Here is a 15294-nt window from a genome sequence, read left to right on the forward strand (position 1 = left end):
GCACGTGAAAACGGAAGGGGAGGTGCGTGTGGGAGTGTATGTGTATGAAAGCAGAGAAACGAACTGACTCAGCACAAGTCACACAGACGCAGGGCAGGGGATGGAGGCCTCCCAGAGCCCTCGGCATTCCCACTGAGAGATGAGTTATAGGTGGTGTTGTCGGCTTTCCCCTCCCCCGTCCCCAGCTGTGTTCCTTTCTATGTTGGCACAGGTTACCTAGAAAATGCTGCTAAAAGTATAGGTGACATCCTCAGGTATATTATTGATTTTGCCTTTGAAAAAATCTGGTCATTTACTAAGTGTCCCCATTTCTCCTGCGGCCTGCGGGAAGGATGAAAGCTGATCCCTCTGGCAGGTGATAACTTTTGCAACAAGAGCTGGAGAGCTGGGAGGCATGGCTGTTCCATGGACCAAGCTCCACAGGCCCCGGGGCGGAGTGTGGGTATGGATTATCATCAGTGGTTAGGGGGTCCTTTTGTTAATGCCAGGGGAGCGCCCTGGGGTAAACATCTATCCTGGTGGGTTCATTTCTTTGGGCTTCCCAGAATTCCCTCCCTGTTGCCTCTATTTGAAATACCAATCTCCTTGGGATGTCTCACTCATGAAGCTCCACATACCTCGGTGACGGGCTACAGGAGCAGCATGGATGGGGGTAGGGGTGGGGGTGGGTCCTTGAGAGGCTGAGAGTGACCCAGGGTGGACCTGCTGGGATGGACTGGCCCACGGGGTGAGCTGTGAAAGCTGGCAGGCCTGACCTTCAGGTCTGGTGTCGGGAGAAAGGGATTGGTTTTACTCCGAGGGTGGGGCCCCACCTGGAAGTCATTTCGCAGGCTCTGAAAGGCACACTGGGCGCCTGCAGAGTTGCAGGAGGGACCTCCTGAGGCTGGGAGGCCTGTGTCTTCTAGAGCCCCTCATCAGGGATAATGCCACCCTAACAGCCATATTCCACAGTCTGCTGTAAGGAGCCCTGCCTGGACCTTCCGGAATCCCAGCTGTTTCATCCACCTGGCAGCGACAGAGGGCCGGGAAAGAAAAGGCTAGCTGATGTTCCTCTAGCACTTTTAATTTAAAAACTCATTTTCCTTCTCCAGCTTCAGTTTCTTTGTCTATAAAATGTAAATTTGGAGGCATTTTCTCACTCTGGATGAGATGATTACTTCTCATCCTGGTTGGCACACTGTTTCTGTTTGCAGGTCGAGATACCAGAGTGATGCCAGGGAGAGTGAGCTGGGCCTGCCTACTGAGCTCTGCCACTCAGAGCTGTGGGTTGCAGGGGAGTAGGGAGGGTGGGGGAGGCGCTCTGGGTTTCAGTTTTATTTTACTTTCCCATCCATGAAATGGGATGATAATACCTGTATAACTTAGACGGCACAAGATTATTGGAAGGCTCCCGCGAGATAATATATGACAAAGGACATTGTAATAAGAGAAGTAATATATAAGTAAGCGGTATTATTAAATGACATTTGGAAACGAATTCAGCCCCGCCCTGTCCACGTCAGCTGGTTCCCCTGGGTGTTATAAATGGCTCTTTCACAGGATATCTTTGTCTTGACTATAATGGGCTCAGTTCTGAAGAGGACTGGACCGTAGGGGTGTAAGTGTCTCCTCTATTCCCCCATTCATCCTAATAGCATAACCCGAGCCATATGGTAGGGTGGGCTCTGTCTTCCACCCATGAAACCCCTGCTCAGAAAGGCTCTGCCGGGGGCGTTCCTGCGTTCACTCCCTTCTCTCTCTTGCAAGGAAAGGCTCTGTCCCTCCAGCGCCCCCAGACCCAGTTTCCTAGGCGCTGGGGTCAGTTTGCGGGCCTGACCAGGCTATTAGCCCTGCCGTAGGATGAGGGAGGTGAGGATGAGGCTCTAACTGCTGAACTGGGGCCTCGGGGAATCCTGAACCGGGAATGGCTGGGGCAGGGGGCCCGGAGGGAGTTGGGGCGACCCGGCCCTTGGGGCGTTCTGCCCCCGAACCGGCCCCCGCCTGGTTCCCTCTCCTGTCCCGGCGGGCGCTGGGCTCGCAGCCCTCCTTGTTCCGCCAGCCGGGTTGTTGGCGAGTTAGACCTCCCAGCCTCACGGGGCTGCTGTGCGGCTGCGGCGACGTCGGCGACTGCGGCGTTGCGGAGGAGACGGAGGGCTGGGGAGGCGGCGCCACGTGAGTCCCGGGCCAGGCCAGGACTGGGGCCTCGGCGGGAGATTACCGTATTTACCGAGGCCAGTGCCGGCCCGTGGGGGCGGGTCACTGCAGGCGCGCTACCGTATTTGCCGGGAGCCGCGCAGACCCTTTCCGGGAGTGGCGAGCGCAGCGACTTAATTATGTATTTATCCATGGTTGCGTGGTTCCCCCCGGCCGCTGCGGGAGCGGGAGGGCGTGGGTTGCATGAATTCCCTAAGGGAGCCGGTGCTTGTAGCGGAATGGGGTGGGTTGCTGCAGCAGAGTGGGAGGCCTACATATCTTAGTGGGGGTGGGGTTGCGACGCAGAGTTTACCATATTTCTCCAGGATCGCTCCGGCCTCAGGAACTGGCAAGGCTGTGCGCGGGGGGGTCGGGTGGGTGGGGTCAGCTCTTTTGATTAATGCCGGTATTTGAAAAGGACAGCGGTGCGGGAGGCTGGCCGTCTTTATGAGGGTGAGGGAGAAGGGGCGCGGGAGGCGCTGCGGAGAGTTACCGTATTTGCCTTGGGCAGCGCAGACTCGAGGAAAGAGCCACTGTTGGAGGCCGGAGGAACTGGGGCGCAGCCTGGTCTGTGAATGTGGGATGGGATGGAGGAACCTTGGGGAGACGGGGGGGGGGGGGCAAGGCCTTGGACCCTCTCGGCGGGCGGGGCCCTTGGTCAGGGGTATAGCTGGGGAGTGGGGAGGCTGCCCAGAGACAAGGCCGGGCTGAGATTGGCCAAGGGGACGGCGATGATCTGTCTTTGCAAACGTCCATGCAGCTGCCTGGGGAAAGACTTGTGGGTGGGGTCTACTGCAAGTAGTACTTGTCCCCTTCTCCTGGGTGAGTGGCGTTCCACCCCAGCCTGAGGGTAGGGGGAGACAGAGGGGGTGCCTCTGGGACCCCACTCTGCCGATAGGTCCACTGAGCTTGTGGTTAGCAGAGAGATCTGGAAGTGTGGAGAAGGTCTGCATGGAGGAACAGGGGAAGGGCCAGCAAGCTTCCCAGTTGGGGGTGGGGGAATGCAGGGGAGTGGCCAGCTCCTTCCCTCCCAGCAGGCCCCAGCGCTCTACAGAGCAGGAGCCTAGGGTTTTGGGGAGGCATGAGGGTGGTGGCCGCAGACAGTGCCCCAGAAGCAGTGGTCCTTTGGGTATTGATGGCTCTGTGATGGTGGCCAGGAGTGTGGTGGTCTTGTGTGTGTGTGTGTGTGTGTGTGTGTGTGTGTGTGTGTGTTTTGAGGGGAACTTAGCTGGTGAGCAGCTACTGTGTTGAAAAGGGATTTTGACAGTGAGGAAACTTAAGGCCTAGTCTTGGTTCACCTTGCTGTGTGACCCTGGGCAAGTAAGTGGGCCCCACTGAGCCTTAGTTTCCCCATCTATAAAATGGGGTTCAATACACCTGCCCCTTCCTCAGGGCTGTTGTGAGGACAGTGGGAAACAATTTAAGAGGAACACAGTGCCCTGGGAAAGAGGATCCTTAGGAGAACCAGTGTGAACGGGATGGAACTGAACTCGGGGGTGTTTGTTGAGCTTTGAGTGTTCCTCAGCCTTGGGCCAGGCTTTGCTGGGGCGATGCCAGATGCCAAGAGGAATCAAGCTGAGACCCGCCCTTTGGGAGCTCACAGTGTGGTTCAGTGACTTGCAAACCTTTTACAGGCATGCCTCATTTTGATAAACAAAGAGCTGCTGCCTTAATGTTTAACTGAGGTTACTTTCAAGTTTACGGGGCTTTTGTTTCTTTTTTGAAGCTTTGCAAAAATATCTTTAAACCACTGTTGACCCACCCTTCCCTCCAGATTGGGGATGCACCTCCCTACCCCCCTTCTTGAGAATCTGGTTGGAGAGATAAGACGCATCCAGGTTCAGTATAACTTACAATACCAGGAGTCCCTGAATATTGCTCATCAGCGTTTATTCAATGCCTTGTGCGGCAGGCACAGTGTTTGATGCGGGGCATAAAAGGAAGCAGCTCTTGGGCTTCCCTGGTGGCGCAGTGGTTGAGAGTCCACCTGCCGATGCAGGGGACACCGGTTCGTGCCCCGGTCCGGGAAGATCCCACATGCCGCGGAGCGGCTGGGCCCGTGAGCCATGGCTGCTGAGCCTGCGCGTCCAGAGCCTGTGCCACAACAGTGAGAGGCCCGCGTACCGCAAAAAAAAAAAGGACGCAGCTCTGTCCTTTAGGTGCTCACGGGGCAGGGAGACAGAGGCGGTCTGACAGAGCAGCATGCTGCGTGATGGGTGAGGGTCGTAGGGTTGGGTCACGTGGCTCCGGAGGGGCTGGAGAGGTCAAGGAAGGATTCTAGCAGGAAGTGTCATTTTAGAAAGGCCTGAAGGAGGGGTAGGATGTGATTAGGGGTAGAGGAGAAAGAAGGGCATTCCAGCAGGGGGACACAGGCTCGAACAGGACTGGAGAGTGGCGGGTTCTGGAAGCCGTGGGAGCCCAGGGGAGTGTCCTCCCTGAGGCTGGGGCCTGGATGATCCTCGGGTGCCCCCTGACTACTCTCTCTGCTTCTGCCTCCCCAGGGGCCGGTGATTGCAGCCGGAAGTGCCCATGACCGAACTGGCGTCCTCTGGGGACAGGTCCCCTGTGGGGGACGGGGAGGAGGGCCTGGGGGACGATCGAGGCCTGGTCATCCACCACCCTGCGGAGGAGCAGCCGCACCGCTGCCCACTGTGCGGCCAGACCTTCTCGCAGCAGCCCAGCCTGGTGCGGCACCAGAAGGCGCATGCCGGAGTGGGCCGCGCGGCCGCCTTCGTGTGCCCCGAGTGTGGCAAGGCCTTCAGCGTCAAGCACAACCTCGAGGTGCATCAGCGCACCCACACGGGCGAGCGGCCCTTCCCCTGCCCCGAGTGCGGGCGCTGCTTCAGCCTCAAGCAGAACCTGCTCACGCACCAGCGTATCCACAGCGGCGAGAAGCCGCACCAGTGCGCGCAGTGCGGCCGCTGCTTCCGCGAGCCGCGCTTCCTGCTCAACCACCAGCGCACCCACGCGCGCATGCCCGCGCCGCACCCGCGCCGCCCCGGCGTCTTCGGGGAGCGGAGGCCCTACTTCTGCGCCCGTTGCGGCAAGAGCTTCGCGCGCGAAGGCTCGCTCAAGACCCACCAGCGCAGCCACGGCCACGGGCCCGAGGGCCAGGCGGCCCACTTAGGCCGCGTGCTCTGATGCGCGCTGGACCTGCTGCCTCCGGCTGTTTTCTGCCCCAGAGCCGCATCCGTGACCTCTGGAGATGGCGCTGGGCTTCGGCCCCCTCTGTGGCTGGGATCCCGGGAGACTGGGAGGGCTGGCTTGGGGTCTCAAAGGAGTGGGCCGCCTCCTTCCGCTCCTTCCCCAGGACCCTCTGGCTGGCTGCACACGGCTGCTTTGGGCCCCTGCGTTGGTTTTCCTCCGCAGGCCCACCCAGCTTAGAGCAGGTGAGACCCGGCGCTGGCCAGAGCCCGTCTCAGACTTGTTCGGGGTCAGGTGGGGACAGGTGAGGGAGGTGGGGCGTAGTGAGCTCCTAGGTCTACGACTAGCTTCTTACTAGATCTTCACTTCCTGAATGTCAGAGTTGAAAGCGACCTGGAGAGGGTACTCTCCACAATCCTCAAGCCCACCCCCAGCCCCTAGGGTCTCCTGGCACCAGCGCTTACTATTTGGTACCCTTGAGAAGTCATTTCACTTCATGACCCAGTTTGCTTATCTGTGAGTTGGGGCTAACGGTGAGGGGTCCTCCTCCCTGGTATATTGTGAGGATTGTAATTGCTGTTAGCAGACAAGAGAGGGTGATGTCATTAATTGAGCGCCCCAGTGTGCCAAGCAGTGTGCTGTGCAGGGCTCTCGGGAAGAGCACAGCCACAGGCCCTGTCCCCTGGGGTGCTCGCTCATACAGGGTGATGCCGACTGTCGGCTCTTGTGGGGACAGACTGCAGAGTGCTCTGGGAGGCGAGGTGAATGGTGTCGCCCAAGGCAGTTTGATGGCTTGAACTGGGTCCTGGGGACGAACAGGGAGAGCAAGGGTGTGGAAGGTTTCCAAGGCAGGGGTCCTACCTTGGAGACTCACATTTGCTCTACAAAGGACTTTGCGGCAGAGAGAGGGGACACTGAGATGTTTAATGGGAAGAGCCCAGTGATCTCAAGTGCGGCTCAGGGACAGCTGGAAGCACTGAGGAGAGATGGAAGTGGGACGGGCCGGAGCCTCGAGGTCCTGGGGTCATCTGGGCAAAAGAAAGGGAGGCTCCCCAGGAGGCTTGGCCGAGGTCATGCAGTGAGAAAGGGGAGAGCCAGGACCCGTCCCCCGGGCCTCAGATTCCAAGTTGATGCTCGGAGGCCTGGGCTTCTCAGCCATTTGGCAGACAAGGACACTGAGACTCACCCAAGCTGACCCTAAATCACACGTAGGAGCTAGCGGTGCAGCGGTAGAAACCTGGACCTCATTTTGGGTTCTGGACCCCAAGACCCTTCATTTCTACTGTATCATTGTTAAGAGAGGCTCTTACAGGTGGGCAAATGGGACTTTGGGGATGTGGGAATGTGAGCCTGGGCAGGGGCATTGCTAGGGGCTGTGGGTGTCTGAAGGGGACATGGCATCCTGGGTAGTGGGTTGGGAGGAAGGAAGCTGGGGGCTGGCAGAGGACCTGCTCTCATAGAGCCCTTGTTCCACGCCCAGTCCCATGCTCAGCGCTGGAGACCCATCCCTGCGCTCTGCCCTTCCTTAGAGCCACGGGGCTTCTCAGCGATCAGTTGTCCTCTGCCTGCTGCCCCTAGGTGGCTGTTGCACTGTGGACTAGTACTTAGTGGTGGAGATTAAGAGATTAAATCGGGACCCAGGACATCTGGAGCCAGTCACCAAGTGCCCTGAACCCACGTTGTCTCATTGGTAAATGGGATTAGTAATGCTTGGATGCTTGGTAGGGGCTAAGAGGAATCAAAGCCCTGGACGGGTGCAGGGGGCCCATGACTGCTCCCTCGTAGCCCTGGAGAGTTGGCTGACGGGGGCTGGGCAGGGCCACGTCCCACTCCAGACCTGACCCTGGTCTCTTTGCCTTTGCGAACAGATGAGGACTTTACAGGACCTCCGGGCTGTGTGCAAGGCACATCTGACACAGTGACTAGGAATGGGGCCCTGGGCCTGTGCCCCGGCATGAGGACACGTCCCCTAAGAAGACCTACCTCGGGAGGTGCCAGCAGAGGGACACATGGAGCCTGGAATTGGAGGCAGGTTCTGCGCCCTGGTGGAGAAACTCCCCGGACCTGCTGGGAGTCACAGCCGCAGAAGAGCTCGTGCTGACTGCCTGGCTGTGAACCTCCGCTCTCCCGTGGCAGCAGGGACGGTGCCTGTGTGGGACGCCTGCTTCTCTGCTCCCGCCTGGCCCACCAGAGACGGGAGGTGAACTGCCTAGGAGAACACAGCAAGCTGGTAGCAGACTCGGCTCCAGAGACAAGGCCTTCCCCCGGGTGTGCACATACCTGCAGGCCTCACTCTCCTTTCAGAACAGCGTTCTTAACACTTTCGGGGTCGTGAAGCCGTCTGACAAGATGGCAAAGGTCATGAACCTTCTCCCCAGGAAGACAGATAGTCACGTAGACGCAAGAATCTACGAGCAATCCCAGGAGCTCCTGGACTTCAGGCCGAGATCCTTGGGCCCGGGACTAACCCGCCACTCCTTCCTTACCTGACACAGAGCCCCGGGTCAGGGCCTCCATTCGAGTAGCATTTCATCCCCTGCCCTCCCCAATCCCTGCCCTTCCTTCCCTTGTTCAGGAGTAAAGAATTCTGAGGAGGGGCCTCTTTTAGTCACTCTTTTCTCCCAAACCTAACAAACAGCGCATCAGGTTTCTGGAGCCTCGCTTCCCTTCCCCAGATGTTGCTGGAAGCTCGCTGGGCTGGGCTGGTCTTCTCTGGGTTGCGGTTGCTTGCTGGGGCTGTACCTGGCTGGCGCTCGGCTGGATAGGGGGAGGGCTGGGGAGGAAGTAGAGCCTCCCTGCTGGGGCCCCCTGGCTCCGGGCAGGGAGAGAGGCTGGCAGACAAGCTTCTGTGTGTCCGGACTTCACAGCAGAAGAGGAGGAGGAGGGGTGCCGGGCCAGCAGCAGGGCGAGGGCTCCTCTGGGCTTCACACCTGCGCAGGTTGGCCTGGAGCTCCCCAGCCTCCCCAGACTGGACCACCCATCAGAAAAGGTGGGACCGACTAGGGCGGGGCTGGGTTTTGATGACAACCAGACTTCATGAAGTAGCTTATGGTTAGCGAAACCCTTGGAGGTGGAGAGAGGCCTTTAGTCCTGAAATGTAGGTCAAATCCCAGGGACGTGAGTGCTGCGGGGCGTGGGGAGCTGTGCTGAGGTGAGAGGTCCCAGGGCTGAGCTGAGGTTTGGTCAGGGTTGCCAGGAGGCCCCCATGGGCTCCTGTCTCCAGTGCAGTTTGCTTGTAGGTTCTTACCGTCTGCCACGTGCCAGGCTCTGGGATAACAGGCTGCTCTGGGGGAGGTCAGAGAAATGAGGCCCTGTGCTTCTAGAACTTCCTTCTCTCTGATCCTTGGCCCAACCCAGGGGACCTTCACAGACGCCCCTTCTCCTCTCATCTCTCTCCTCGGTCCTGCCTCTGTTTCCCCTGCTGTTGCTCTGACCTGTGCCCCCCCCACCCCCAGCTAAGCCCTCTTCTCCACCAGGCTGCCTTCCCGACCACCAAGCCCACGCGTTCCGCCCTCCTCTGAACAGTCCCCGTGTTAACACACTATCACACGCCTGAAATTCGTGTGGAGTCTTATGCAGTAAGTCCCCTACACACGAACCTTCAAATTGCGAACTTTCAAAGGTGTGAGCGTCCATTCCGTCAGCGTCTGGCGTGAATGAAATTGCAGCTTGCCCTCCAATTGTGTTAGCTGGGTACCTAAGCTAACTTTGCTGGACTTACTTACGAACATGCTCTTGGAACAGAACCCGTTCGTATGTAGGGGACTTACGGTACTCCCGTTTCCCGTGTGTGTGTGTGTGTGTGTGTATGTGTGTGTGTGAGTGTGTGAAATCTCCACTGAGACTGGGAGCTCCCTGAAGGCAAGGGCTGTGTCATTCCTTCTTGAACCCCAGCAGGGTCTAGCACAGGGCTGGGCTCACAACACTCAGGAAGTAGTTGCCGACTGGCTGGTGGGTTCAGTGCTGGAGGCTGTGGGATGGGAGGTGATGGGAGGTGTGACGGGGAGGGGGACGTGGGTCCTCTGGTGAGTGTATCTTACTGGCTGTGGGCTGGCTTTCCTGGGCAGTAACAGCTGCAGGAGGCCTTGGGTTCTCCCCTCCTCGGGGCAGTGGGACAGGAGAGACCCCACCCCCATCGACTCCGCGGGAGCGTGTGTCAATGGATGTCCAGGCTGGACGTCTCCATAGGTTGCTGACGCTTGCTGGAGCTGACCAAGGGGAATCAATGTTCTCTCAACATCAGCTCATGTGAGGAGTGGTCATTTGGGGCTCAGCTGGGAGCAGGGAGGTGGCCTCCAGCTCCACCTCCATCATTTCTTGAGGAGTTACGTTCAAGGTCACATAGCTCCAAAGCCACAGCAGTGAGTCAGCTCGGCCTCCCCCATATGGATAATGCCCGCTACTTGAATGTGCGTAATGGATACCGGGGCCCCTTGGGGTAGTCCCCCGGCAGCTTGCTCAATGCACAGCGAGGCAGACCTGCTGAGAACCTTCGAGGTGGTTCCCTCAGCACCTGAGTGCTGGGCCGCTCCAGGGCTGGCCCATCCCCACCCAGAGGCCCTGGCTGGTCGCGTCTCTCTCCTCGCTCTGGTCTCCTTATCTGTTCCTCCTGCCTCGTGGGTTGTGAGAATCGGATGAATGTGTATATACACTGTGCGCACTGCAAAGCCCCACGTAGGGACAGGGGTGCCGTCATTGTCCTGCCACTGTCTCCTGCTGCGGGTGGGCCTGGCCACTGGCACTTCACAGCCTGGGAGTCTTCTGCGGCAGAAGGCTCTGGAGACTGGAGTTATGCCAGGCCTGCCACCGCGCTGCCGAGACTCGGATGAGCGATCTTCCTCCTGTTCCTGGTGAGGGGCTGGGCCTGCTCATGGCCAAGGCTCACTCCAGAACCTTCCTTCTGTGCCTTACTCTTTGATTCAGATTTGGGGTTGCATCAATTGTCTCTATCAGCCAAAGAGGGTCCTGAGTGGTAGTAATGCAACGACAGGGTCTTTTGAGACCCGGGGCTGATGTAGGTGAATCAGGCAGGATCCTTGTTCAACTCAAATCCACGAACACCATAAAGGGGAACCGCAGGCTCCGTAACTGAGAAGGGCGGGGACTTGACCGTGACGCCGGCTCTGCTCTCCTCCATGTCAGCTGCCTCCCCACCTCGCGGGGCAGGAAGGCGCGGGCAGTAGCTGGGCCCTCCGCCAGCTCGGGCTCAGCTCCTTCCCTGATGGTCTGAACCCCTTGCAGGGCTGACTCTCTTCTGCTGGAATCGGTCGATGCTTGCTGCCAGGGCAGTGACTGCACCAGGCCTGGGGAACGCCATGCACTGGATGGCCAGGCCTGGGCACACACCGCCTGGAGAGGGTCAGCTCCGCCTGGAGCCTGTGGTCTGTGCGTGGGGAAGGGATGGTTCACCAGGGAAGCCCAGAAGCGAGAAGGCGGGCGAGTGGACTCCAGGTGGCTGCCCAGCAACCTGGTGGCCTGTTATAACGGCAAGATCGCAGCCCCCCTCCCGACTCTAATCAGAAACGGCATTTAAAAAAATATATACAAAAACACCACCGGGTTTTTTATTTATTATTATTTTAAAATATTTACTTATTTTGGCTGTGCCGGGTCTTAGTTGGGGACACAGACTGTTTAGTTGGTGGCATGCATGCGGGATCTAGTTCCCCAGCCAGGCATCAAACCCGGGCCCCCTGCACTGGGAGTGCAGAGTCTTACGCACTGGACCACCAGGGAAGTCCCAGAAACTGCCTTTTAACAAGATGCCCAGGCCGTCATCGTGTGTGCAGGTGGTCTGCCCTACCTCACTTCCCCCCTCTTTGAGGGGGATATTTTGACTCTGACATGCCATCGACCCTACTGTCCAAAGGGAGCAGACTGAAGTGTGTTTTCTCTTAGGCAGCTTGTGGGGTGTAGAGACGAGACGCTGCCTCCACCAGGGTCCAGGATCCCATCCACGGTCGCCCCCCCTCCCCTGCCCTGGGGACCAGAGCATTCATCAGCCGTGCCCATCCTGACCTGGCCGGCCCAGCCTGGCTTTATGAGAATTTTCCATTAGCACAGAACACAGCACAGGAGAGAAAAGCCCAGGAAAAGGCCAGCCCCGAGAAAGCAGAGCAGTTCCTCCACCTGGTCTCTTGTACCCACCTTATGACCCCCCTTCAAAACATCACGAAGCCTCACTTTCCTCACCCTAATAACGCCCAAGTGAGAGGATGTGTGCCATGGATGCTGTGTGCCCCGCTGGATCCCCTTTCCAAGCTATAGTGGGCATCGGCTGTTAATGGTTCACAGCTGCCTAGCTCAGGGGGCTGCCCCCGGCCCACCCCTGCCACTGCGAGTGACTGCTGACCCCAGAGGGGCCAGCTCCAAGTGCAGCCTCTGCTCGGGGCTCCCGAGGGAACAGGCGACACTGGGTTCCTGCTGAGACCACATCCCTGGCTCCTTCCCCCACCTGATCCCACTTCCTACTTCCCTTCTGCAGAGAGCACCTCCCAACAGTTCTCGTTCCCCTTGAACAGAATCCCTGACTCAGGCTTTGCTTCCAAGGACCCCAACCTAAGGCAGTGTCTCAGCGAGATACACGCTCCAAGGATCTTGCACAGACAAGAGATCGTGAGTAGTATCTTTGTTTACTTCTGTGTGGTGCTGTAGGCTTTCATCAAAGAGCTGCTGGTAGATGGACAGATTGGAGGTGGCCATGTGCTTTGTGAGATGGTGAAACCCACGTAGAGCAAATACCCACTGCTTTTCTCGACCTAGCTTTAGACTTGGGTAGCATTTCAAACGCAGATGCTTCAGACCAGCATGTTAGCTGTTGTGTTTAATAATAATCATTTTTAAAAGGCTGTTGTTGGTCAGAACACCTGGGGACAGGGGCCTCTGAGATGTGGGAAAGACCCGAGGGGCTGAGCTGGTCCTTCCCCAGCCTGTGGAAATCTGCTAGGAGACAAGCAGCAACTCCTGAGATCAGGTTTCAAGCACGCAGGTTCAAGAGCGCCTTAGTTTATAGGAGCAGCGTGAACTGTGTCGGTGTGTGGGACAAGAGGTGTTCCGGAGCCAGGTGGCATGACGGTGCACGTGGGTCCTGAGAGGTGGCAGAGACAGTGGCTGAGGGACGGAGGGGACAGGCAGCCTCCACTGCATGCAAGCACTCCTGGAAATTACTGGGGGTGTGTGCGTTGTGGTCTCCTGCAGGAGGAATGGACGCCATAGAGTTCCGGGGGCTGGGGAGCACTCAATCTGTATCTGCACATAAGAAGCAGCATGCTTCAGGCTGGTGGAGCGGGACACCATGGCCGTCGCTTTCCCACCTCGTCTCCGCGCTAGCTCACGGTGCCTGCTGCTTCGAGGATAACGCTTGTTCTCTCTGCTGCTGCCCTTGACATCTCCGCCCTCTGCTCTGTGTGTCCCTCTCTGTCTCCCCCACAGAATCCCAGAGACAGATTTGGTGTGACTAGTCACCATCCCTTGGACAGAGTTCATTCTCCCCACACTTCGATGTGGCTTGTGAGCCTTGAGCTGGCATCCCGGGGGCAGGTACACTCTGGACCCAGTAGCTCCGGCCAGGGTGATGGCAAAATATGAACCCCGGGAACTCTGAGGGATGCCTGAGCACATGTTCCCAGGAGGGGGCTGACAGGGTCCGGGGCTGTCTGGCTTGTCCAGCCGGTGCTCTGGTTTCTCCCTCACTTTTACTGTGCAAATCTCTCTGCAGCCCCCCAGTGACCCGGTAGATGGCCTTGTTGCGTGAATGTTGGTTTTGATTGGATTCATGCCCTGAGAAGGATGCTGGAGTTGGAACAAAAATATCCCTTTTGGATCTTCTTTCTGTTCCTATTGCCTCTCCCTGATTGGTATATGTTTACAGTCACTTCTCCCTAATGCCTGGAGAGGGTTATATAAAATGGGACTGCTCTCTTGGCCATCACTGGAGCATATTCAGGAAATCTTACAATATGAGAAAATCAAGAAACAGAGCCAGTGAATACAGCAGTCCCACTTATTGGACAATGTTAAAAAAAAAACCAGATATCACTGATAGATCGTATTCTGTGAATACAATCTGTGAATATTCTGTGAATGCAATAAAATTAGAAATACAGGTACACCTCTGAGATATTTCTGGTTCGGTTTCAGACCCCCGCAATAAAGCAAATATCGCAACGAAGCAAGTCACATGAATTTTTTTTGTTTCCCAGTGTATATAAAAGTTCTGTTTACACTATACGGTAGTCTGTTAAGTGTGCAGTAGCATTATGTCTTAAAAAAAATAGTGTACACACCTTAATCTGAAAATACTTTATTGCTAAAAACTGCTACCTACCACCTGAGCCTTCAGTAAGTCGCAGTGGTAACATCAAAGATCACTGATCACAGATCACTGTAACATAAGTGTTAACATATTATTTCATATTATAATAATGAAAATGTTTGAAATATTGCGAGAATTACTAAACTGTGGTACAGAGATGTGATGTGAGCAAAGGCTGTTGGGAAAATGACGCAGATAGACTTGCTTGACGCAGGGTTGCCATAAATCTTCAATTTGTGAAGCGCAGTAAAAGGATATGTACCGATAATTAACAAAAAAACCCACAAAAGCTTCTGTACATTCAGGAATTTATGTGTTTATGTAAAAACACACTTATTAATAATTTACAGATTACAGAAGAAATTGTAATGGAAATGATAAAATATTTATGAATGAATAACGATGAAAACACTATGTTTCAAACCTTGTGTCATGCAAGAGGAAAATGTTACCCTTAAATGTATTCGTCAGAACAGAGGACAATTTGAAAATCAAAAAGTCAAGAGTTTAACTTAAGAAGTTAGGAAACGAACAACAGAATATGCCCAAAGAAGGAGAAAAATAATAAGAAAGATAAAAGTAAATTAAGATAGGAGCCCAGATAGCTTTAACTGGGAGGGTTTGTCAACCTCTAATGATGAGGTAATTCTTCATATACAAACTGTTCCAGAGAATAGGGTGAAAAATACTCCCAAACTCTTTTAATGAGGCTGGTAAAACATTGACAATGAAACCAGACAAGGACAGGACAACGAAGGAAAGTTTTCAGCCAATCTCACCCATGAGTAGAATCGCAAAAATCCAAAATGAGATATTGGCAAATAAAATCCAGAAATATATTTTAAAATGCATCATGACCAAGAAGGCTTTATCAGACATATATAAAGATGGTTCAACATCAGAAAATTCTATTAAAGAAATATACCACTGCAGCAGGTAATGGAGAAAAAACATGAAAATCTCAACAGATGCAGGAAAAGCATTTGCTAAAATTCAATTTATTTGCGATAAAAAAATCCAAACCCCAAACAAGCAAACAAAACAAAACAAAAACCAAACAAAGCTTCTTTTTTAAAAAAATTTACTTATTTATTTTTGGACGCATCATATCTTCGTTGCTGCATGTGGGCTGTCTCTAGTTGCGGCCAGCGGGGGCTACTCTTCAGTGCAGTGCGCGGGCTTCTCATTGCGGCATGTGGGCTTCTCATTGCGGTGGCTTCTCTTGTTGGGGAGCGCAGGCTTTAGGCGCGCGGGCTTCAGTAGTTGTGGCTCGCAGACTGTAGAGCACAGGCTCAGTAGTTGTGGTGCACGGGCTTCGTTGCTCTGCGGTGTGTGGGATCTTCCCGGACCAGGGCTCGAACCTGTGTCCCCTGCATTGGCAGGCGGATTCTTAACCACTGCGCCACCAAGGAAGCCCAAACAGAGCTTCTTTTTAGGGTTACCTCTGTTGTCTGTTCTGTGCAATCCTTCCCCCTTCCCATTACACTATACCTTCCTCCTCTGCTGCTTTTTTTTTTTTAATTAAAAAAATTTTTTTTAAGTATAGTTGATTTACAACATCATATTGGTTTCAGATGTACAACATAAGGATTCAAATTTTTATAAATTATACTTTAAGTTATTATAATAAAATATCGGCTATATTCCCTGTGCTGTACAATGTA

At 55.2% G+C, this 15294-nt stretch overlaps 1 protein-coding gene across 1 annotated transcript; it reads left to right on the forward strand.

Annotated features, from left to right (window-relative positions):
* Nucleotides 1-2143: 2143 nt before the first annotated feature.
* Nucleotides 2144-7910, forward strand: LOC136128228 (zinc finger protein 22). The gene is made up of 3 exons (XM_065883995.1): nucleotides 2144-2210; nucleotides 4674-5561; nucleotides 7185-7910. Exon 2 carries the CDS (start codon nucleotides 4702-4704, stop codon nucleotides 5311-5313), a length of 612 nt encoding a protein of 203 aa, XP_065740067.1. The 5' UTR covers nucleotides 2144-2210; nucleotides 4674-4701; the 3' UTR covers nucleotides 5314-5561; nucleotides 7185-7910.
* Nucleotides 7911-15294: the final 7384 nt, after the last annotated feature.

Source organism: Phocoena phocoena, chromosome 9 (assembly GCF_963924675.1).
Source record: "Phocoena phocoena chromosome 9, mPhoPho1.1, whole genome shotgun sequence".
NCBI lineage: Eukaryota > Metazoa > Chordata > Mammalia > Artiodactyla > Phocoenidae > Phocoena > Phocoena phocoena.